Here is a 21,582-nt window from a genome sequence, read left to right as displayed (position 1 = left end):
ATTTCAAAATGAAAATTCAAGGAAGTGAAATCTTCCATACACGCTTCCCAGTACTTTAGTTAGCTTAGGAAGGTGGTGGCAGAGGTAGCTTCCATCCCTGGGTGTGCACAACCCAAAAGGGGATGCCCTTGAGCAGGGACATTTTGGGACTTTGTTCCAAGGGGCACAGGCATCTGATGATCTGTTTTCTCTCTGAGACAGGCATCAAGGTGTCTCCGGCCAGGATTTCTTCCATCCCGAGTGCTTTCTATGCTGCATGTTCCTTAAGAACCTTTGTATTTTCAAGGAAGATTTTTCTTTGAATGCAGGAGATCCAAGCAAAAGGTTGAAATGTATTAAAGCTTTCTAGTGAAATCATTCCTCCACCCAACTGATTTTTTGCACTAACAAAAAGTTTTCTGAAAAGGGTTTGTTTTCCTGAGAAATTAGAGTTCAACATTAAAAGTATCTCAAAAGGTTGGATGGGAGATTTTTTATTATTATTATTATTAAAATAATTGCAAACATAATGATCACTGAAAATCTAATGTTAAAGAAACAAAAAAAAAGAAAAAGAGTTGAAAATTTTGACTGGGTCAGTTGAGGCTTTTTATTTTTACTTTTTCATTGCGAATCCATATAGAACTTTGCTCTCTGCCTTATTTGCTCTGACCATCTCTGTAAAACAGTAGAGAGTTGATGTACTCAGTCATGAAATGCATCGCATTGTTTTTCCTAATGAATAATAACAGAATGGCATAATTTTGGTTTCTCATTGAAAAAAAGAAATGCAATGACCTTTCCTTTTTTTTTTTTTTTTTTTTTTTTCCTACCTAAACTGCTCTGCACAGAAAAAGTGTCTTTTCAGATCAAGGGTGGTAAGTTGGAGGGTTGTTGGGCAGGTGTTGTGTGTGTTCACCAAAGAAAACTCTGGCAATGTAGAAAACATTTCATAGAAGTAGAAAATTTTAAGTTTTTTTTTTTTTTAACGTCTCTTACTCTTTTTCTTGAACACGTGGCTTGTAGGGTGGAGGCATCTTGGACACTGTGCTCTTTTGCTGTCAGATAAGCAGCCCTTCCATGCGACGCTTGTAAGTAGGAAAGAGCTACAGGACTCCTGCTCAAAATGTCAAGTTTGAAAGTATGTGGCATCAGTGTGGCTAGGTTTTCTGTTAAAGGAGCTGACGCCAAAGAGAAGTGTCATGGACAGTTTGGAAAAGCAGATTGAAATGGCTTTACAATGTGGAAGAAGGGTCTGGGAGCTGAATTTAGGAGGGAACTCCCGACCTCCTTCCTAGCCCCCTACTCTGGAAAGTACCACCAAAACTAAGCTGCTTGGGAAAACACATCTACAAGTTGTTGTTGTTGTTGTTTAGCTGACATATTAAATATGAAAGAAAAAAAAAATCTCCAGAATATTTGTTTTCAATAAAGGGCCTTCTTTCAACAACAAAAAGACAATTCAAAGGAATATTTCAAATGGCTGTTTTTAATTAACTCACGTGATCAGCTGGTGGAAGAATTAAATTAGAGTTGCCTGATTTTATTATGGGTCCATTTTATCCACAGACCAGCAAAGGTAAGAGGCAAAACTTCCGTGAAGGTCCTGATCCAGAGCATGCTGGAGGTTTGGAAAGACCCCCTCCAACTCCCGGCATCTTTCAGCTGGATTCATCAATAATTCAAAATCTGCCTCTAAATTTATCAGCTCAATGTCTTTAACTGAGTGTATTTTACATGAATTTATTTTTAATCATGTGCTGTGGTACAATGGGCTGTTTGGCGAAGAGGCTTTATAGACCCAACGTGTACACTTTTGGGGGAAGATAATTACACGAGTTCAAAGTCTCGTCAGCCAATCGTATTTTGGTATTCATGCAAGCTGTTTCATAATGCTGTTTTGAACCCTGTTGGTGGCATAATTAAGATTTAATTAAATACAGAAATAGAAACATGTTGTTCATTTGACCATCTGTGAGTCAATGACTACAGTGGTTTTCTAAGTTTCTACGCTACATGCTGTTAGTGAGTGTTTCATATTATTTTCCATCTCCCCAACCATACTTGCACGTTTTCAGAGCCACTGAAGAGCAAGAGCAGATATTATAATCTTGTGTTGATGATCATCTCTTTCTGCTGTTCTCAGCTATTGATGATGTTGAGTAAAGTTAAACCTTTTGTGTGTAGCAAGAGCTGCTAAGACAACAAGGAACAGAAATGCCAGGAAGAAACGATAGCTTAATCCAAAGACAAAAAGAAAAGAGGGGGTGCATTTTGTTTCCTTCATTTTTTGGTGGAGGCATGTACAAGCCAGTGGTACCCATGCTCTAATAACAATAATAATGTAGATTCAAGCACTTTTTTCTCAGAATCTTCCTAGAGCACCTAGCACAAAGCAGCATTGTTCTCAATTTCAGGATGGACGTGCCAGAGATGTTCAAAGTGTAGCAACAATCAAGTACCCAAGTGCACATCAGGGCTCCAGAGTACCAGTTTCTACACTATCCAGAGCTCAGAAGACATTTAGCTGATGTGCCAAATAATGCATTTTTTGTGTTGACAAAAGCTATTTGTGAGTTGGTGTTGAATATAAGTTTGATTTAACTGAAAAAGGTGGGTTTCTCCTAATTAAAGTTGTTTTTTTACTGAAATTTTAGAAGGGAAATGTTTTGATTTCAACACGATATTATGAGACTAAATTTGGTTAAATGTTGTGTTTTTAAATAGTGCAAAGTTCACCCCAAGCCAAAACTGAAACATTTTGTTTCAGATACAATGAAATGTCATGTTTGATCTGAGCATTTTTTCCCTACTGTTTTCTGGTTTAGTGGATAAAAGAAAAAAACTGTTTGAGTTAACTCAAACAATATTTATTCTTTATTCTTTATGGGATTTTTCTTTTCTTTTTTTTTTTTTTTTTTTTTGGGGGGTGGGGGGTGGTGGGGAAGAACTGGGAGTGTTGACCACCAACCCCCAAAATAAAGGCTTTCCAAAACTTTTGCTGAAGCATCTAGGAAAAACACAGAAGGATTTGCCCTTGCTCCTGTTTGAGTTCCTGTTTTGTAGTCTACCAAAATAGGCTACACATTTTCTTTTCTCACAAGACAGCTTTTAAAATCAGAATTTTCACAAATACATTAGATTAACTCTTTTTTTCCCCCTATATTTAAACACATTTTATTTCTTGTATTCACTTTCTCTTTTGGTTTTCTGCTTTGATATACAAATGATGGTGATGAATCAGGTGAGTAACAAAGGGCATTGCCAACAATTTAAAAAAAAAAGTTTCAGAAAGTGAACACTTCCCAGAAGGGGAGGGAATATGGGGGGAGAGCTAGAAATGACTAGGAAAACCTTAGCAGGAATTGATCCATGAGCTTTCACAATCATGATCCTGATGCAGACGAATTTGATTCAGTGCTTCAGTGACGTTCTTGCTAATGATGCTCTCCTGTGAGCATGTGGAGGACGTGACTGTACCATCTCCTCTGATGCTTAATTTATTATAGTTTCCATGAATTTTCAGAGCTCAGAAATGACTTTTACCTGCCATACTCCATACTCTTCCTCATGATTCCAGCTACTTGCTGAATAGATCAGAGGCAGGAGTGGTGCTGGTGCTTCAGAGCTTACCAAAGGCTATTTTGGCTCCCACCATCATGAACTGGTGACAGCAGCCCCGTGATCCCAATTTCTGAACCAACTGTGCTCTTCTCTTGCAAATGCTGCTGAAATATGTCCCAGCCATCTCTGGCTCTGCTGCTGTTCCTCACATCTTTATTGTCATGCATGTCACATCTTGGAGAGCTCACGGCTCCCAGTGCTACAACGTTTTTGGCAACAGGGAATGTAATGTTCAAGGGGGTGCTTTGGAGTGCTGCAGGACAGGGGCTATCAGCATCTGTCTCCTCTTGAGATTCAAGGACATTGCTGAAAGAAGGATCTAGTGTAACGAGGAGTTGCTTTCATTCTTATGCCCATCCCCTATTTTAATGATATTTGAAAGTCCCTGCTGGTTTCAGTTCCACTCTGTGTAAGACCTTGGGATTTTGCAGGTGTTAGGACAGCAGGAGTTTTAAAATGTTTTGCACTGGGCTGTTCTTTCTCCTTTTGAGACCACTGGTTGAAATCTTGCTAACATCACTGGGCTCAACACCAAACACTCCAGAAAATCCTACCTTTATTTAAAAAAAAAAAAAATGCTGGTCGTGTTAAAAAAAGAAAAAAAAAAGTGAGCAGGAAGGGTCCGTTCTGCAGCTGTGCCTCTGCGGAGCAGCACTGCATGCCTGCTTTGCAGCCGATGAGTGGATGGCATGTTCCTCGCCTTCAGCACAGCTGCTCGGATTTCCACCAGGCAAGGATCTGGCTCAGAGCACGATGTGTGAAGGTGCCGCCATCTCCGTGCTGAGACATACCATGGGGATGGATGCAAGTCGAGAAGCTCCGATGCTTGCAGCCTGGAGGTGCTACCTCCTTTTCAAAGTGCTCTGGGAGCCTCCGTAACATGTTCATAAAGGGGCATGTTCAGATACCTGTTGCACATAAATAGATCACCAGAAATAAGCAGAGCTATGCGAAATGTAGAACAAACTCATAAACACCTGCAGCTGTTTTCAAAGTCAGGTATATGAATGGATCCATTATATTGCACAGTGATATCTGTAATTGATTTCAAGTTATCAGCCTATAATATGCAATATATCTCTTAATTTAAAAAAATAAAAAAATAAAACAACAACAACAACACAGAATATTTCTTCTTCTCAAAGCAGATATTACCAATATCTCATTACTTGACGTAAGTTTTCTTCTGTCCCTGACACTAAGCATTTACATGGAAGAAATACACAGCATGTATGGCCGTGACTGTGAAACAGAATTTCCTCCAGTAGAACTTTGCTTCTGAACAGATGTTGTAAAGTCACCTTTCTGTCTGCCAGAGCAGATGGGCTCTGCAGTCTCTGACTGCTCTAGGCAATTTAGGGAATGATAAAGGCAGAACCAGAGCCTGTGTTAGTGCATGATTAAACTTTGTAACATCTCCAGTTGCCGTTAGAAGTGGTTGTTCAGTTTTTAATCAGTTTTTTAAAGTATTTTTTTTCTTTAACAGAATGAGTTTGTCTGTGGGAAAAGGTGTTGTTTTTTTTGTTTTGTTTTGTTTTGTTTTGTTTTGTTTTGTTTCACCCATTTTGGCTCCAAAATTAGGAACACAGAATCAAAAAATGCCATCTGTTACAAACTAAAGTAACGCCCATTTTTATTAAACATTTTCAGTTTGCCGTAAATTCAGCATTTGGCAGGTATGTTTGATTCTGTTTTATTTTATTTTATTTTTGTGAATCGGCTCACACCAGCAATTAAAGCAAGAAACATGACTGGCATTTCCCTCGCAGAAGCCGTATTTTTCAAGCAGCTCTGCTCCCTTGCGTGGTTGTTTCTTCATCTTTGACTTGGTGGAGATATGTTGGAGCTTTGCTTTCCTTGGGGTTCCGCGTCATCCTGCACCGAGCACCCTGTGAGCTGCATTCCTAGGGGTGGCAGAGACCTTTCTGGGGTTTGTGCCGCTGTCCCCATGCCCCAGGGACCTTCCCTGGGCTACTCAGGGTGGATAAAAGGGAGCACACGAGTAGCTCGCCACAGGATCAGGCTTGCCGTGCGTAAAGCACTGGCGTAAGCACTAATGCTTTCCAGACTCACGGCCTCAGCTAGCTGCAGCTATCCACCGAGCATCTTTTTAACCTGTTTTGACTCCTGCAGTATTGACAGAGTTGCTTCTAAAACATGGCATTTTGAGAGGAATATTTTCTTCTAACATTTTTCCCCTTCTTGCAGTTTTTAAGTGTTAAGAACAGATGTTTATTTGCAGGCCAGTGAAGAATACTATGGTGTTTTCCTGTTTTCTTTCCCCCCCCCACCCCCCCTAAGATTTTATTTTATTTTTTGGCACAGCTATGAATTAATTAAAAAATAATAAGAGTTTCAAATGCTTAAAATTCTGCCGGTGTTGTGGTTCCCAGGGGGACCTCTCCAAATTGCAGCCCCCATGTGCTGTTACCATGACAATCTCCCATTTTCCTTTAAACTTCAGTACGCTGCATTCCATAAAATTTGCACAAAAAGTGTCTTTATTATAAGCAAAACCTTGTCGGTCAGGTACTTAACGTCCTGTATCAATAAACATGTTGTAGGGCTGGCTTTCCCTCTGCAGAGAGAGCTGGTGGGTTTTTATAAAACATATCCATGGATGATCCCAAGGGCTGTTTTACAGTAGAAGTAGGAAAGAGGGGAGAATGTCTGTTGGAGTGAGGGAGAGGAGAGTGTATTAGCTAATTGTTGTCTCTGCAATGAGATAGATAATATATACACATCCGAACAGGCTTATATCCACATGCGTATGTATCTACACAAATGTGAAGCTTCACAGTCACCGCAGTCCCTGAGCCGCGTATTAATGTGTTATGAATCTACCTCTGCTGATAGGAGCATTTCCTATATTTAGGCACAGTTTAAACTGAGCTTTCCACATGAAATAAATGCTTATTTTGGATGGGTATGATTCCTATGTCATGACAAAACTCATTTGCAAAAATATCTCATCCCATGTCCACACAGAACCAAAACTTAGTTGCAGTTTCAACATATTTTCTCAGATGACAGACAAGCGGGTCCGGCCACAGGAATCACAACAATATACTGACCTGAGCATTTGGGAACTTTGAATCTGGTACTAAGATTAGTATTTATATCTGACATATCATTTTGGATGAATTAGCAGAGTGGCAGGTGTGTTACTCCAAAGCTATATTTCATTTGATGGATGGTAACATATTTTAAAGTGCTTGATTATCTTCTAGGAAGAGATGCTGTAAAGTGCAAAGTGTTGTTGTTATATTGAATGTGAAATAAAAATAAAGGGTATTCCTTTACTTCTTCCTTAGAGGAAGCAGGGAGAGGAGAGGTGTTCTCCAAGACAGGCATTTTTATGTTAAAAATAACTTGTAGAAATGTAATGATGATCTCTAGAAGTATAACAAAACAAAATTCCTTTCCAGGTTTCCCGGTAGAATATGTATTATTTTTTTTAACTTAATTGAGTTAATCCTTGTTTGTTTACCTTCTTGATTATATTAACCAGCAAGGTAGTGATTAAAGGCAGGAGTGTAGCTCATGCTAATTACCCTTAAACCCTCCCCCCTAACCTGTTTCTTTTTAGTGAGAGATGATTACAATAAACACACCTGCACTATTTTACAAGGAGGCTTGGTGCTGGCTGGGCTTTTCAAGCTGCTGGGAAAAGCCAGAACCTAACCCTGCTCACAGGAGAGCTCATGCAAAGCTCTTTTGTCGGGCATGGGTGTATGGTGGCCGAGCAAGGAGGGATTTGGGGTGAGGGATTTGTTTTTTTGGGTCCCTACACTGCTGGGAAAGGCATGCTCTGCCTTTGCCACAGAGCACCAAGCAGCTGAAAATCTGCAATCTGGAAAGAGAGGCTGAGAGAAAGTGATTAAATGCTACAGTTAAGCTCCCCGTCTTCCTTAGTGTGGGTAAAACTGCTTATTTGTGAGTGTATGTTTGCATTAGGATCTGCTCTGGGCATGGTGGTCAGCATCGACTGACTCAGAATCTGTTTTGGTGTTTGCTTGAACCAGCACAAACTGCTGGTTTATACCTGGTCAGGAGATGCTGTCTTCTTGTCTCTCATAAAACTAAGTTTTCTTGCTGTGTGCTCAGTTTAGGGTGATATACAGTGGATTTTGACAAATAAAGGCAAAAGTTAATTCAGAGCAGCAGAATGGTTGGGAGAGATAACATCTTATATTCCTGCTGTTTAATTAAAACCAGGTTTTTATTTGCTATACCTTTTAATTAAAGAGGAACAAGATATTTGCCCTTTTAAGGCATCTGTTTGAGTTTATGAAATCTGTTTTTTTCGTTGTTGCTTTTCTTTTTAGTTTAGGATTCAAATATGCTGAACCATTCTACCACAGTTTTTACCGAAAGAAGGTTAGAGAGCTTTCTCCTCAACTCTGGAGTCAGGGAGACAGCCACAACCATGAAATTCCCTCCTGGATTCAAGCTGATCTGCTCACAAAGCAGGAAAAAAGCTTTCCCTGCAGCTGTGAACTTCAGCTAGCAATAAGTAGCAAGGTAACAGAAATCAGAAAGAGAAAGAAAAGGGAGGAAAAGAGTTCAAGTAACTCAAGAATCACTTCTATCACTGATTATTCAGGGTTTTAAATTTATCTAAGCAGCTAGGGTAATATAAAAACATACTTATTTTGCATTCATGTGCTAGTGTGAAGAACTAAAACAAATTCCCCGAATAGTTTTTAATGTAATTTTCTAACTACTACTTTTTAATATTAAAAGATCAGTATTTATATTAATTAGGAATTTGGTCTCACTCCTTAAAATTTGTGTTAATTGCTTTCAGAAAAGAAGGCACAGGATTTTTCCTTAGGTAATATTTAATTTTATGAGCTCTCTCAATAGGTAAGTATAACACATTTTAATATCTTCACCTTGGTTATTTTGATTACTGCACATTTCACTTGAATGTTCCAAGATCAAATTATTTTGTTAGGGCACAGTTCCTTCTTTACTGTATTTAAGATACATTGAACATTACTAATTTCTAACTTTTTTTTTATCAGCAAAACTTTAAAGGGTTTTCCAGCTTCTCCCCCTGATTAAATTTCACAGTTTTATAGGATTAAGTTACTATTGATTTTAACATTATTAATTCAATTCACCGGGAAGATACCCATCGCATATTACTTTCATTTTGTGAAGTAGTCCAGTTTCAGTGTTGGCTCAGAGTCGCATGTTTTGCTGATGTTTTATGCCATCGAGAATAACTTGGCTGTTGAAGAGCTGTGCTGGGATCAGTTCATGAAGATGTAAGAGTCGGTAGAAGAATATAATGTGGAAAAGGAAAATAAAGTTATTGAAAGTCCTTTTCTGGTTTTTGTTTGGTTAGAGGATTTTTCCCCCCTGGAAGCAGATCCATCATTCTGCTAGGGCAGTGTAATATTTCTAAGCCTCAAGTTTTTTGTACTGTCATTATGTTGCAGAAATCCTAGCCTTGGTGACGGAAGGAGAGTTGGATAGTGCCTGTTGGAAACTTATTGATAGTCTGGAATTACCTTCCTGGAAACGGTTGATTTAAGAGTGTGGCACATATTTCAATAGCCGAAGGGAAAATTGATAAGCTGCTCAGCATAAGGTGTCGATCCATCAAACTCTCATTTCTCATGGTGCAATCACCCCACTGAAACCAGCTCAGCTTAAGCACATGCATACACTTAAGCATGCATTTCACTAATTTTCCTGGCCTGTTAGAATGGGATTGTGAAAATGCTGCAAACCAGCCTGCTAGGTGGGCACACTCTGTGCAAAGGTTCCCACTAGCTGGGAAAGTCTGCATCACATTTACCTTGCTGCTGCAAGCTTGTGTTGCTGTATCACCTGAGGCTCTGAAATACAGTGGTGACTTCTGGGTAGGTTGCTTTGCACCTCCACAGAAGGAGGAAAGTATTGGATGAGGGAAATTAGTGTGGTATTAGAAGTACCTGATGTGATTTAGACAGCATGAGGAGAGAACTACTTGCAGTAGGGGGTGTGTGATGAGCAACAAGTAAAGCAAAAACCTTGGGAGTCACGGGGCTGAAATGCAGGTATCTGAATAACGAGAGAATTTGATGTTTGTTGAAAACCAGGTCTCAGATTAGCTCACTGGCTGGGTCTAGTGCTATAACATCCAATAATTGTGGCTACAGTTCATGTAACTTTATTGTCCTCCAGAGAACTGCATAAATGTTAGCTTGGGAAATCTCTCTTGCACGCTCAAACAGGATGTGTGTGCGTGTGCATGCCTGCGCGCAGCTCAGCATAGAGGGTATCGGGATCTGGTTCCCCTCTGAGGAGCTTTGTGGCAATTTAGCAGAAGTGCCTTTTTGGAAATCACAGCTTAAATCTCATTCCAATCTAAGAAATGTTTTTTTGATAAGCTTCATCTGTGAGCGTTACTTGTTGCTGGAGCGGCTGGTGAGAGAAAACCTGCGGGGCACTGAAACACTGTGAAAACATCTCCATGAGGTAGAGACCATCAGGCTGGCATTGTTTTGTGACTGATAGTAATTGCTGATCTCTGTACATGAATTTTTATTACTCACAATTCCCCTTTCCTACATTTCTAAGAGATAGGGATGCATACGCCTGCACTTGTGTGCACTCCAAGTAGCCCAGCCTGTGATTGCCCTTTTCGTTACTTTGATCCATTTTCACTTGTGTACACCAGTGTATAGTGAGAACTGCCTGGGCTAAAATTTTCCATGCTCAGTGTCTGCCCTAGCTTGATTATTTTTGGAAAGTGTTTCTGAGACGATGGCTTAGCCATTAGCAAGGCTGAAAGAGGAGTCTCACTGCAGCACAGGCAGCCTTCACGATGAGAGCAGGGTGCACAGGGAATGACATGCTGCTTGCCAGGGACATACAAGATCAGTGGATGCTCTGCCTGTGAGCTTTGTGTGCTAACTCATGTCATCTTACATCCCCAGAGTACTACACCAATATTTATCAGCACTCAGGCACTGCATTATGAAGCTGAATAACATTTCAGGCTCTTTCTCTCTGCAAGGTGTGCAAACAAGGAACTGGGGAGATGGCAGAAAGATGCATATAAATGACATCAAAAGTATAAAACACATGGGGTTTGGTTGAAGTGAAGTATAAAGCATAGTTTAATTGCAGAGATAAATAGCTATGCATACACTTGTCTATCTGCGTTTTTCTGTTCACTGTGTTCTGTTCCCTGCTGAGCTGGAGCAGGGATGCTCGCAGGAACCATCCTCTGCTTCTCCTGGAAACACAAGATTTTAAGTCTGTACCACGAGAGGGCAGTGCCTGCAGCTGGATTTCCTTCTGCTCGAACACCTCCCAGCACACGGTATCTGAGTGCTAGTGCAAAATGCAGTCTGATTTTATTTCCCCCTTTCCCTCGTGTGGTAAGAAGTTATCTTCGAGACTGGAACCCCTTTGACTCTGGTGCCTCCCTCATCATATGCACACGGACATAAGCAAACAGATGGGGTGGGAGTCATCTAAAATTAGACACAGCGATTGTAATTACACTTTGTTCCCACAAAAGGAGCTGATGTGGCCTGGGACTCTTCCTGAAGGCCAGGGCATACTTATTACCCCCATGGCAATATTCTTGCTTCCTATGCATAGATTTATTGAGGGTACCCAGTTGAGAAAGAAAGGCAACGTGTTGGCCTGTCATAAGGGGACATTCACAGGGCATTCTAATCATTGAATGGTTTGAGTTGGAAGGGACCTTTAAATATCTAGTCCAACCCCTCTGCCATGGGCAGAGACATCTTCCACTAGGGCAGGCTGCTCAGAGCACCATCCAGCCTTGCCTTGAATGCTTCCAATGGTGGGTTACCCACAGCTTCTCTGAGTAACCTGTGCCAGTGCCTCATCACCCTCACTGTGAAAAATTTTGTCCTTATATCCAATCTAAACCTAATCTCTTTCAGTTTAAAACAATTGCCCCTTGTCCTTCCACTGCAACACTTGTAATAAGTTCCTCTCAATCCTTCTTGTAATTCCCCTTTAAGCATTGAAAGGCTGCTACAAGGCCTCCCTGGAGCCTTGCCCTCCCCAGGCTGACCCCCCCAGCTCCCTCAGCCTGGCTCTGTAGGAGAGGTGCTCCAGCCTCTGGCCATCCTCATGGCCCCCTCTGGCCCCACTCCCACAGTCCCACGTCCTGCTGGTGCTGGGGCCCGGAGCTGAGTGCGGCGCATCGGGGGGGTCTCACAGAGCAGAAGGGGAGAATCCCCTCCCTTGCCCTGCTGCCTGTGCTGGTGTGGGTGCAGCCCAGGACACGATCGGCTTTCTGGGCTGCAAGCATGCATTGCTGGCTCATATCCAAAGTTTCACCCACCAGTACGCACAAGTCCTTCTCTTCAGGGCTGCTCTCAACCAGTTTATAAAATCATTTAGGTTGGAAAAGACCTCAGAGATCATCATATACAAAAAGAAAAAAGAACCACTGTAGCAGAGGATGGTTTCGATCCATCGACCTCTGGGTTATAGGCCCAGCACGCTTCCACTGCACCAGTCTGCTCCTTATGGGAATTGGTCCTGGGGATAGCTATGCTGAAGGTCTAAGACCATGCATTTGAACTTGATTCCTCAAGATTAGCAAGAATTCCCTGTTGTCATCCTTTCTTTCTAGCATATCAACTGCACCACTCAGCTTGGTGCAATCGGCAAACCTGCTGAGAGTGCACTCAATCCCACTGTCTATGCCACCCTTGAAGGTATTAAATAGTATTTGGTCCCTTGAGGGACACCACTTCTTACTGGTTTCTTCTTGGATTTTGAGACACTGACTGTAACTATTTGGATGCTGCCATCCAGCCAATTCCTTATCTGTCTAACAGTCCTCAAATGCATGCCTCTAATTTTGAGGCAAGAATGTTGCAGAGGACTGTATCAAAGGCCTTACAGAAGTCTAGATAGATGAAAACAGCAGTTTTTCCCTTGTCCACCGATGCAGTCAGTCCATTTTGAAAGGCACTGAGATCGGTCAGGAACAATTTGCCCTTGGTGAAGCCATGTCAGCTGTCTCTAATCACCTCCCTGTCTTCCATATGCTTTGACATAACTTCCAGGAGGATCCATTCTGTGATCTTACCAGGCACCGAGGTGAAGCTGACTAGTCAGTTGATTCTGGGTCCTCCTTACCTCCCTTTTTAGAAATGGGTGTGATATTCCCTTTTCTCCCATCACTGAGGCCTTCACCTGCCTGCCATGACTTTTCAAATGTGATGGATAGTGGCTTAGCAACTACATCTGCTAATTCTCTCAGGACCCTGGGATGCACCTAGTCGGGTCCCATGGACTTGTGTATGTTCAGGTTCTTCAGGAGCTCTCAAAACTGATCTTCTCTTGTGATGGTAGGGACTTTATTCCCCCAGTTTCCGCCTTGAGGTTCAGGGACTTGTGAGATGTAGGAAGATAAATTTCCTCATGAAAGCTACTAGCACTGCTTGTTTGCCTTGTTTTCTACCTGTGCAAAATGATTATCTGACTCCAAGGAATTCCTGCAGGCAGAGTGCAAGGTATTGCAAACCAAGGAGCTGGCTCTGGCTGGGCTGCTCTATGGCCATGCAAAGGGAACAGGCTCCTTTCCCCCCCAAAGTCTGACATAGGAGGAAACGGCTCCTGCCGCAGATCCCAAGGCTTCACGGGATGACAGTACCCATAAGAAACCCTCAGGCTGTTGTAATCTGCTCCTGCTCTGCTCTGCCCTCCTTGGGCCAGCTTCACAGGTCATATCCCATGCCTTTACACCAGCCCCTGCTTGACACTGGGAGCATGGCCCATTGCCCAGGTAGTCCTGAACAAAATGAAGATTGTTCGCTTTGAAGGTGAATGATGAAGAGCCAGTCACATCAACTGTTGAACCAAGAAAGTGGCCAGTAGGACCAGCTAAGAAATAAGAGCTGCTAGTAGCAGGCCTGGCTGCCCAGGAGAAAGGGTTTAAAGTCTTTTCTCCTAGTTGCCCATGTTGCTTCTCCAGCCTCTACAGCCAGTCCTATCTGTACTGAGATCCTCATATGAAGACCTACAAAGCTGGTCAACAAACTGAAGCTCAGCATCCCAAAAGGGACTGGTGTGAAGATAATGGTGCTTGGTGTTTGGCTCAGGGCAGTTTTAACACATCCATTCCCTGCTGTTCAGCCTCCTCCTAAACAAACCTAGCAGGGTGTGTGTGGTTGTATGAGTGGAGACAACTACAGCCTGGGGTAACCTGTACCGGTGATGACAGCTGTGGAACCATGTCTGACCTTCAGAGGTTGTTATCCATGTGCAGTCTGGAGCCAGCCACCAAGGCTGATCTTGCACTGCTGGAGTGGGATTTGGAAAGAGCTATAACGTGCAGCAGGGTGACATGCAGGACAATTAGCAAAGCCAGAGTAAGGCCATCTCTGCTCATCCACTAGGAAAAAGACTGTGATAGGGTCCATGTTCTTCACACAGCCTTACAGGATATAGTTAACACTGTGGAGTCTTTTCTGCATTAAATCATGACTGACTACTGAAATAAGATTAAAAAAACGTCATTGAGCAGTTAAGCTGTTTCTTCATGCTAAGCCATTTCTACCAGTTAGGGCCGTGTATTTCTTTGTAACAGGTCTCTTGGAAATTAAGCTTGCTACTGTGGGTCTGTGGCCAAAACAAACAAACAAACAAACAAAAAAAACCAAAAAACAAGGAATAAAGTAATTGTCTCTTCATCCCCAGTTGAAGAAACTACCAACGTCTTCTCAAAAGAATCTCTTTCACAATGGAGATATGATTTCTTTTGTTCCAGAGTTTCCTAGCTGATGAAGGAGAACCATGGCATATTGTTTCAGAAAGGGTCGATAGCTTAGTTCTGTCAAAGAAAATGCGGAGCTGACCTGTGCTGTGTTGAAAAGGAAGAGCAGCTGAAAAGACCAGGAAGGTGGAACCTGATTCCCAACCCAGGGAAATCATTGAGAGCTGCTCTGAAAGTCAATGTGCCCCTCTGAGAACCTGCTGGTGGACTGAGGAGCCTCGCATAGGCTCCATCTTCATAAAGTAATATTAAAATCTCGATCTATGCTGGGGTGTAACCTGCTGTGTATGGGCTGTTATACAATTAGGTTTCATGTATATGATAAGGTCTGTATAATTTATGGGAATACTATAGTCATTGTTTCTGGGACAAAACTTCAGGGTCTAGGAGGTGAGATGAAGAAATGAGAATTAAAAAATAAAAAATAAAAAATGAGGGTGAATATCAGAAGTAGCTCCCTGCCAGTCACTTTGCTGCCAGTCAAATCTCTTGCCTGGAGACCAGAAATCTGGGCAAACCTGTATCAAGTATGACACAACTGGCAGGAAAGAAGCTGCATGGACATGGAGCATATGACTGCACACAGCAGTTATGCTGGACTGAGGTGGAGTGTAAATGTAGTGCACAGAAATCAGTTCCAGAAACCAGCCCAGTTCCCCCTGGGCTTTCCTGCATTATAGTCTACTTCCATGAGCTTAAGTTCATTCAGGAAAAGGCAGGCATATTTCAGAACAAATGTGCCCAGACATGGAACTATGGGCCCAGCCACGGGCAGGGCCCCCTCAATCAGAGCAGGCCCCAACCAGCCTGGCCTTGGGCACTGCCAGGAATGGGGCACCCACAGCTCCTTGGGGCAGCCTGGGACAGGGCCTCACTGCCCTCTGAGTGACAAATTTCTTCCATAAACCTGATCTAAATCTACCCTCTTTTGATTTAAAGCCTTTACCCCTTGTCCTATCACTACACTCCCTGATGAAGAGTCCCTCCCCGTCTTTACTGTAGGTCCCCTTTAAATGCTGGAAGTCTGCTATAAGGTCTCCTCAGTTTTCTCTTCTCTAGGCTAAATAACCCTAAATTTCTCAGCCTGTCTTTGTAGGAGAGTTGCTCCAGCCCCCCTCATTTGCTTTTAGCTATCTCAGATAAATGGAATCAGCTGAATCAGTGACATATCAGAGGCTGGTCTGATGGCACGATGCATTTCCCAGTTTAGCAGCTGCTTGCGTACATCTGATTTAACAGGACATTACCCAAGAACCATCCTTTGGCTGATGTGTCGTCTATAAAAGGCTGCCATACTCAGGACAGCTCAAGGAGGGCAGAGAAAGACTGTCCCCTCCAGCCAGCATAAATCAAATGTGGCTGCACTGAAGGCCATGGAGTGATATGGGTGTCAAACCAGAGTGTGCATGAAGAGAAACAGCTTCATTAGTTTTAATGGTGGCAATAAATGTATTGACTCCTACTTACTGGCTCAAGAGCCCAGGATTAGAGTTTTAACTCCCAAAAGGAACATTTTTATTTCTGGTTTTGACTTCAACCCAAACCCCCGTCTTTACATATCCTGCCTCAGGATTTATTGGCCATGGTTTTTGCAAGCTTAGAGTCATCATCAAATTCCAGCAGCCTGTTCCTCAAAGTCATGCCCTGTGCAAGGATTCCTTGATAGCGGCAGTGATAGGTGGGAGTGCCTCTGTAGCATGGTATTCCTCGGAGCCTGCCAGCATGCAGACCACAGCCCAGCTGCACGCAAAGGGCTGGCATGTCCCGCAGGAGCTCAGTGGTGTTGCTGATGGAGCTGTGCTGCAGGAAGCTCTGCTGGTATTTTTGTTGTTCCTAGCATTGCTGCTTGAGCATGGGGCATCGGGGCGGGAGTATGCATGCCAGAGGAGGGCTTCAGCTTTAGCTGACACCTAGAGCTAAAGCCTTCCTTAGATGGAGTCCCCACGCTGAGAAAAACCATTCTGTTCCAGGGCACTTCTTCCTACTGTCTCCAGATTAGTTGTCCTTCCACAGCAAGCAGATCACAAACTTGATAAATTGCCTGATCACGTTTATAGAATTGTGCTTTCCTGATGCTGCTGTACCCACCAGCTTGCTTCAGAAGAGCGATTAACCAATTTTTCTAGGCTGGAGCCAAGGGCAAACAAGCAAAATTTTTCTTGCACCAGGTGACTACAGAAAATGTTTATTTGTTTCATAGCATGGCACTATTATCTTGTAAGCACTGCAGACCTCCGAGTGGCACAGTACTAGGAAAGCAGCACAGAGAGTTCAGTCTGCGATACAATTGAAATGGGGGATATCTGGAGCCAGGGATTTTGGAGACCCAAATTAAGCTTGGTGTGAAGGACCTTGCACAGTGGGTGCATTCCCATTTGGAGTCAATTCCACCTCTAGCCACAACAGTGCTAGAGAGGTGGTTACTACAACGTGCTAGCTATAATGGGTGACCAGTGGGGTCCCCAGCAGTGCTGCCTGAAAGCATCTGGGATGGATGAGTCTCAGGTCTCTGTTACCATCAGTAGGGATCTCAGAGAAATACACATCCTGGTGAAGACTTGGCCTGTCTCATTTCCTTTAGGTCCCAGGCAGGCTCTTGGGGATCCTCTGCACAAGGACCAGGCTATCACTGACCACTTAACCTGTGACATCGTGTCACCTTCAGAGACATTTGTGTCCCCAGAGGCTCAGCATTGCCAGAGCAGGTGAGAAGGAGGGAGATCAGTGGCCTGCTCTGGGGGCCATCACATGTACTTTCCTAGAAAATAAATAAATAAATAAATAAATAAACAGCCTCATGCTTCAGTATCCCTGACAGGCAACCCTATGTGGTATTGTCTTCCTGCCCTTTTAACATGAGTACAGAGGTTAATATCGAGGATTTGTAGGCCAGGAGGAGGGCAGTGGGGAGAGCTGCTATGCCCATCATTTGCCCCGCCGGTCTTGCATGGGGGCCCTCAAAGAACATTTTTTTTTCAGGCACCAACTCCTGTAAAAATCATCCCAATGTCATAAGTGGGTGAAAAAGCAAAGAAAGTCAAAAGTTTGAGATGAAGTGTTTTCTTCTTTTCTGAGTCGGCTGAAATATCTTGTTGCATCTGAGATTAAATTGCTCCTTTCGTTTTAATGGAAAAATTGAGAAGGTAAAAAAGTGCTTTCCAGTTTTCCCCTCAAAGGCCTCTCTCTATCTTTGCTTCTCCCCAAAACTCTCAGAGTTCAGCCAGAGCAAAGCCACACTTTCTGATGTAGTTTTGCTTATTAAAGATAATGGCTACAAGAAGAACTAATCAATATGCTAAAATAAGTACATTCATTTTATCTAGGTCTAACATTGTACTTGTTAAGACAAGTGAAGTACATTAAGGCAGAGTGGTTTCATACCTCAGAGTGGACTATCAGGGCATTACAGAAGTGCAGTGTACAAGATGCACAATGTACAATGGCTCTTCTTTACTGAGAAATTGATTCAGAGCCTTTACAATGTAGGAGGGACAGGAAAAATGTATTCAACAGATGAGCACGATGTTAGCTTTAGAGCACGCTCAGTTAGTATGAGAGAGTTATCACAGAAAATGGAGGAACAGCTATAGCCTTTTCTTCATGGTTTTATTTTTGCTAATATGAAAAGCTTAATTATTACCACAGGGTGCAGAATAGGACAGTTATTCTGTGGAAACAACTGTTTGGTAATCACTTGCCAAGTGTGAACACATTGCTTTGCCTCTCTGTTTTGTTTCAGCAGGAAAGTGGGGCACATTTTGTGTTGCAAGCATTTAGCAGAGCCTTCCTGATTGTTCCTGGAGCAACATCAGCTAGCTGGCACATCCCTAAAAAAATCACAAATCAGAAGGGAGAAGTGGTTTTGTGAAAAATGCCAAAAGCTAGCTGCTGTCTTTGTGTGAGCAATCAGGATGAATTATATGTGTGAGGGGTATAGAGGAGATGGTTCCCAAGTGCTAGCAGTCATTGGCTATTTGTAGCCAAAATTGTTTGAACTCGGACCTCCCAGCGTTGTCATATAGGGAGGTAGGCATGAGAAGTTTTGGAGACAAATTCTCTCACCTCCTGGAAAGCTTGCCTTTCATGTTCTCTGTGCTCTACATCACTGGCAACTTTTACGCTTATTGCCCTGGACATCTTAAGCCAAACAAAAGGTTACAGTGAACGGTGCTTAGCTTATTCTTGTGATCAGGGTTAAGCCTTCCCATGCACTGGAAATGTGGTTTGGACATTGCTCTCACTCAATGGAACAGCAATCTCAAAATGTTATTATGATTGTAATGACACATTTTTAATGGTTGTTTTTTGTTGATTTGGTTGGTTGGTTGGTTGGGTTTGTTGTTTTGCGTTTTCTTTTCACTTTCATACAAGAGTAGTACATAAGTGTGTGAGAAACCAGAAGAAAGAGAAGCAGAAGGCCCTAAACAACAACAAATTAACACCATGAGAGTTTGGATGCTGGACATGCAGAAAGAAAGCGATCTGTGACAATCAATGAAGTTGTAAGTGCCACACTTTTGCTTGCAGTACTGAGAATTTAACAGCTGGTACCCAGCAGTTGGGTCATCAGATTAGCAGTACACTGCCTCCAGAGATCTCTCTTTTGGGTAGCTCTTAATCCCACTTTACCCAAGACAGGCGGGCTGTCAGATCTACACAGAATAGAAGGAAGAAAGGAAAACAAAGTAAGAACATACCACATTAATTTAAAAACATTTAAAAACATTTAAATTAGAATTTAACAAGTCACCTATTCAGCCATTCCAGAAAAGCAGCTTCATTCATTAAGATGTTTCCCAGTGGAGCTTTTCAGAAACATTAGTTAACTAGAAGCCTGACAAAGACGTGATAACTATGAGAGGCATTTGTGTCATTTTAAAACAACTTGTTTATCTATTAGAGGTGGATGCAGCTGTAAAATAAAATACAAAAAGTTCTCAGCACTCAAGACAGTTGTGATCAATGGTATATCAGGATTTACTTTCCCAGACATGTAGCTAATGGAAATTAATAGGGAAAGAGAAAAGACTAAATTAACTTTTCCTGTTTTTTCCATTCAGGCTCTGTCCCTTTGACATTTCCCCGTGTAATGAAAGGGGATTTTTCTTTTGCGATGACTTTCCTCTAAATATGCTACACTTTTTGAAGGCTGATACGCTTCAAGGCCCAATTCCAAAAAGTGACAAAATCCGAAGGAAATTGAACTGCAAAGGGACAGAGTTAGAAAGATTAATTACCTTATAATGCAAAGTGCCAAGAACTACCGAAAATCCCCCTCTGCTCCTCCCTGCACTGCTAAGTAACCCAAGCCTTTTAAAGACCTGTTGCTTCCACACTGAGACTTGAGGCCCCTTGATACTTTGGCACTTGGGCAATTTCCCATCTTCACTACATAGTGGGCTGGTGAAGTGACATAATCTGGTGGAAGCAAGCACAAAGTTCAAACCCTTGTAAACCAGGATTAATTACAAGCCAAATAGAGAACAGAGTAACAGTCCTTCACTTTAATATATAAATAATTATGTAAGAATATAAATTGCATATAGGCATTCACTCCCTTATACTTCAAAACAAATCTGAAATCAGAGTGCACATTCTTGTGTAGCTTCTCGGTGTTTAACTGTAACACTGTATCTCAGAGAAACTCTTGATTACTTTAACATATGCATTTTAATAAATTAGATTTTGTTTATGCTCAAAGCCATGTGTTTTTCTCAGTCAGGTACGAGCTAAAGAAAACCTCTAAAGAAATTAAAGAAAATATCTAGATGTTCCATAAGGTGACATTATAAAAGAATAGCTCTGCAGAGAACAACAACAAGTCTAAAAATGTGTTCTGAGAATAAACAAAATCTTTAATCTGGTTTGAAAAGGGAACCATTCCCATGAGCTTAGCAAGTTCACTTTTAAGGAAAAGATCCTTAAATGAGAGTTAGAGGCAAAGTTTGGATTAATTTTTTTTAATTGCAACGTCTATTTACCTACACTCTTTTGAAGGTAAGTTGTACATCATCAGAGCAATATGAATATGACAAGCGGTGTTCAAAAGCTATTTGATTCACTCCCACTGGCAACCCAAAGAATTGCCGTGATCCCTGAAAATAAAATAATTTGTTCTCTCACCACTTGTATTCCAGGTTGCCTGGTGGTGGCTTTGCAAACCGTTCCTCAGGCACCCCTCCACATAGGATTTGGGATCGCATCCGGACAGCAGGATCTCCCTAAGAAGAGCGATGTAGGCAATGGCCAAGCGGAGCGTGTCGATCTTGGAGAGGCGCTTCTCGTAGGGAAAAGTCGGAACGTGGCACCTGAGCTCGTTGAAGGCTGAGTTGATGTTGAGCATCCTCTTCCTCTCACGGACGTTCGCAGCGCGGCGGTGGAGGCTGGAGGGGGGAGGCCGGGAGCTGTCCGCTTCAGCACCCCCCACAGCTCCGGCCACCGTGCTCGGTGGGACAGGTGGGCCAAGGGGGGCTAAGGGTGGGTGGGTAGGAGAGGGCCAAGGGCATGAAGGGTCCTCCAGGGAGGAGTAGTCCATCAGGAGGTCGTCCAGTTGGAGCTCAGCATTGGGATCCTGGTCCCAGAGGAGAAAGTCGGAAGTGGAGTCTTCCTGATCAAAGCTGTAGCAAGGTTCTTCCATCCTCTGATCCACCAGTTAGAGGCAAGTTAATGGATATGTTTCAGGCTTCTGAATAACTTAGTTGTTAGGAAAATGAGGTTCTGATTTCATTAATGCTCGCACTCCTCAAAACTGTCAGGGGCAGAGAGTCCTGGTTGTGTCCTTGCAGAAGGCTACTGCAAAAGTTTCCCCAGTTGTAAATCCAAGTGAGACTCACCATTTAAATACTTCTTAGCTCCTCAGCAAGGGAAGGATCCTATTCTTTTTCACTTAAAATTAATTAGCACATGTGCTTCTCTTATTATTAGCTGTTGACTACAAAAGAATACGGATGAAAGTAACAAAAGATTACAAATTTTCTATTGCCCTTCTCCTGGAAAAGCCATTGAAGTAATTATTGACTTTGTCCACAAGTTCAGTCTCTCCACTTACTATTTAGAGCAGGATTTGTGCTGGGACTTTGTTGTAATTGTTATTTGTTTTGGTAAGCAGTGACTGGATAAAGAAACAAAATACAGCCCTTTATCTTTCTGGTTAAGTGTTAATAGCCACACATTCTCCCATAGGTGGACAGACAAAACCCTATTGTAAT

The 21,582-nt window shown here is 42.4% G+C and overlaps 1 protein-coding gene across 1 annotated transcript; it reads right to left on the bottom strand.

The window, feature by feature from the left end:
* Window positions 1-18,732: 18,732 nt before the first annotated feature.
* On the bottom strand, window positions 18,733-21,181 carry LOC121072271 (helix-loop-helix protein 13-like). Its single transcript, XM_040561749.1, has 2 exons — window positions 20,498-21,181; window positions 18,733-19,026 (listed from the first exon to the last, which is right to left on the bottom strand). Exons 1-2 carry the CDS (start codon window positions 21,009-21,011, stop codon window positions 18,989-18,991), a joined length of 552 nt encoding a protein of 183 aa, XP_040417683.1. The 5' UTR covers window positions 21,012-21,181; the 3' UTR covers window positions 18,733-18,988.
* Between the last annotated feature and the right edge of the window lie 401 nt (window positions 21,182-21,582).

The sequence above is a fragment of the Cygnus olor genome, chromosome 6 (genome assembly GCF_009769625.2).
Source record: "Cygnus olor isolate bCygOlo1 chromosome 6, bCygOlo1.pri.v2, whole genome shotgun sequence".
Taxonomy (NCBI): domain Eukaryota; kingdom Metazoa; phylum Chordata; class Aves; order Anseriformes; family Anatidae; genus Cygnus; species Cygnus olor.
This window is presented reverse-complemented; position numbering and strand designations above follow the sequence as displayed.

Excerpts from the sequence above, each read along its gene's own strand:
- LOC121072271 (XM_040561749.1), bottom strand. The coding sequence starts at position 21,011 with ATGGAAGAACCTTGCTACAGCTTTGATCAGGAAGACTCCACTTCCGAC. Across the intron at positions 19,027-20,497 it reads GGCAACCTGGAATACAAGTG|ATCTGACAGCCCGCCTGTCT; the intron begins GTGAGAGAACAA and ends TATTCTGTGTAG.